This window comes from Patiria miniata, unplaced genomic scaffold, assembly GCF_015706575.1.
Source record: "Patiria miniata isolate m_02_andy unplaced genomic scaffold, ASM1570657v1 HiC_scaffold_14, whole genome shotgun sequence".
Lineage (NCBI taxonomy): Eukaryota > Metazoa > Echinodermata > Asteroidea > Valvatida > Asterinidae > Patiria > Patiria miniata.
In genome coordinates, this window is record NW_024037052.1 from 12,451,753 (window position 1) to 12,455,075 (window position 3,323).

Below are 3,323 nucleotides of genomic sequence, written 5' to 3' on the forward strand. Positions count from 1 at the left end.
AGCTAGATGTGCAATATGATGACGTCATCATGAATCAGCATTGACATCGTCCACCAACTACAGCCTGCCAGTGCACATATGTTACACTATCATTCAGCATACGAACAACGCCAAAGGAAAAACACGTACCAAGGTAAGTTATCAGGCCAAATTCTGCAGATAGGCTATCGTAAAATATTTTCCAAATAATTAATTAAAAGATTGTTTCTTTGTGAGGGTTTGCAGTAACACCATTTGGAAGAATCTCTTTTCAGAAGATGTGTGGTTCCGAAAAGAACTGGTTGGTTGTGAAACTCGACGTTGCGATCAGCATGCTCTAATCGTCTTCGGTATGCTCTGATCGTCTGTTCTCCAGAAAACTTTCAGAGTGTATAATGATCGGAACGTTGAGTTTCACAACCAAACGGTTCTTTTCGGAACCACACATAACTCTCAAAAAAGACTATTTCACATGATGTTACCGCAAACCCTCACTAACACTACAACCATACAAAGTCTCAAAACTCATTTAAGATTGTTTATCTGAGGCCGATTTGTTTTTTGTACGGTTGCCAGAAACACTAAATTTCAGAGTTTGTTTTTGTAATGGAAGAAAAAATGGTGATTTTTAAGGCAGGGTTCAATAGACAGACCACTTTTACGATTTTCATGTTTAGAAACGATTTTAAAATGCATAATTTATCACTCATACATGTATAGAAGCATACAATATTATTTTGCAAAGGCTATGTAAATACTGTGTCAATTGCTATACAACAGACAGAATATTGTACGCAGAGTTAATGTTGGAGTGTCATTCATATTCTTTTATTTTGTATGTGCATGCAGTGACCAGTGTGCGGCCACCATGGATGTACAGCCTGGACATTGCTGGTTTTGTGAGAAACGTCTCCAACAGAGGACTGTGCCTTGCGACGGATGCCCTGTTGCTGTCTACTGTACCACATCATGCCGGGACAGAGACAAAGTCAGGCACGGTGCTGTCGAGTGTGAAATATTTCAGGCAAAAAAGTGCAGCACTTGCGGAAAACGTGGCAAAACACTCGAGGTAAATGCGGTAAATGAACTGCAGTGATCAGTGCAGTTATTGATTTGAAAGAGAGAAATCATGATAGCATAAAGGTTATGAGGATCTTTTTATTTATTACATTACAAAAAATATCAGAAATATTCTAAGCCGAATAAATAAATAAAAATGGGACACTATTATTCATTATTATTTTATTATTAATTGTTTCTGGTAAATGAAAACTGTACCTTGCAAGCCGTTATGAAACATGCAGAGAGAAGACAATGAGATGAAATTAAAGTTTTAGAGGTGGGAGAAAACACCTAGAAGAATATTCTGGGAGAAAACCCTGTGGAACCAGGCAGGGAATGAAAACACAATCCAGATGTTCGCCCAGGCAGGATTAGAACCGCCATTCGTACTTGAATCACATTCAAGGTTATTAACTTATTCTTAATGTATGATGATATAGACTCCTTTTGCAGATATGTAAAAATTTCAGGACCATAATTCAGAACCAAAACATACCCAACACAAAAGGAAAATGTTTGACTATGTTGCTCATAGACTATTTCTCTTCGTATCTTATACTAGTGTCAAGGATGCAACGATGCATGGTATTGCGATACAGACTGTCAACGGCATGGATGGCAATCTCACAAAGCAAAGTGTAAGGAAATTATGGCTTCTGTCAAACAACTGTCACTGGAACTGCGTTACCCAACATATTTTGATTTTCCCTCATATATTGGGCGCGAAACGGCTAAAGACTTCCTTCAACTTGAAAACAACGAATTGTCCTCAGATAGAGTGGAAAATGAACAGCTGACTCAGGAATATCATGTCCTCTCTGCTGGTTGTGGAAATCTGCGTAACACGGTATTGACAGCTGGTTCCTTGCCTGACAAGTACCAGGGAAAACTTCACATTACCCTAAATGACAACGACCCTTTTGTCATGGCAAGGAATGTGCTGTTTCTCTTCATGTTGGTCCGCTTCGCAGACACTGACTGCATTGCCTCCAGTTTGACGACCATCTGGTACTCACTCCATATTTCCGAGAGAGAGTACGACTTGATCAAGACAAGCTTGGATGAACTCATTCAGATGAGTGCTCAGCAACTCCATGGTGCCACCAAAGGACTGGTGAGTGTCCTGGATGAAGACCTCAATTATCTGAAACCTGTTTGGGAACAGTGGCGAGCGTTGGAATGTCAGCGAGACAAGAAAGCCTCCATCAATCTTAAACAACAACGAAAGATTATGTTTGAAAACGACCCGAATGCTAAGTTGAACCATCTTTTGTATCTAAATCGTATCAATGAAAAAGATAGAAAAATGATGGAAGAGTGGTTGGGACATGGGCTATTTTTTCCCTATGAGGCGAAGGAAAAAGACATGTCATTTGACAACCCAACACTAACTGCCCCAAAGGCAAGCGAAACTGTTGCAGGTGAAGATGCGCGCTTATTTCTTCTCCTAAACAATGCTCAAGCAGAACCACAAGAAGATGCTACACATTTTGTGTATTGTATTTATCCACTTGCCATTCCCTTTGAAGTATGGGACTGTTTGAGAGTAAGAGAGAACACCCCTGGATCACACTCCTCTCCGATGGTGATGTACCACAAGTACGTGACAAACCTCCTCCAGAAAGTCAAGAGTCTCATCCTTCAAGGAAGACTGCTTATCCGTGTCTCCTTGGCAAACTCTCTGGACTTCCCAAATCATCATCAAACCTTGAGCATGCCCAACTACGACCGAATCTTCACCTCCAACCTTGCTGACTTTGTGGGATTAGCTAAACTCCTGCAGACAATGAAGCCACTGCTTAACGCCAACAACAGCTACTCGGCTATTATCACTGAGATTGTACACTGGGCCGATAAAGTTCCTGGAGCTAAACTTGAGAATCCTTCAGAAATCCAGCGTGCAAAACTAAAGAGTTACTTAATAAATGATCGTATGACAGGAATACCACTAAAACAACATACATGGGTGTCAGACTACTTCAATGACACCTCCCACTTTCTCCAGTATCTCCGAGCTGACATCATGGCAGGGGGGCTTGGCATACCATCACTCAAGGACGTACCGTCATTTGAGAGTGTCAAGAAATATCACGGCATGGAAATGCGTGACTTCAGGAAGGGACTGAACAAGCTTGTACCATTCCGGTACCTACGTAATAAACGAGACCTTAATATTAATAACGGAACTGACAGAGCTGTAGAGTGGTACCTGCCTAAAGCTTAGACACAATACTCTGATGTGATGCCTTTCAGCAACTACATACTGTCCATACAATGTGTGG

The 3,323-nt window shown here is 41.0% G+C and overlaps 1 protein-coding gene across 1 annotated transcript; it reads left to right on the plus strand.

Annotated features, from left to right (window-relative positions):
• The first annotated feature begins 837 nt into the window (after nt 1–837).
• LOC119722093 lies at nt 838–3,323 on the plus strand. The gene is made up of 2 exons (XM_038192116.1): nt 838–1,048; nt 1,604–3,323. The coding sequence occupies exons 1-2, from the start codon at nt 848–850 to the stop codon at nt 3,263–3,265; spliced, it is 1,863 nt and encodes a 620-aa protein (XP_038048044.1). The 5' UTR covers nt 838–847; the 3' UTR covers nt 3,266–3,323.

Coding starts and splice junctions, on each gene's coding strand:
- LOC119722093 (XM_038192116.1), top strand. CDS start 848: ATGGATGTACAGCCTGGACATTGCTGGTTTTGTGAGAAACGTCTCCAA. Junction 1,049..1,603: donor AACGTGGCAAAACACTCGAG/GTAAATGCGGTA, acceptor ATCTTATACTAG/TGTCAAGGATGCAACGATGC.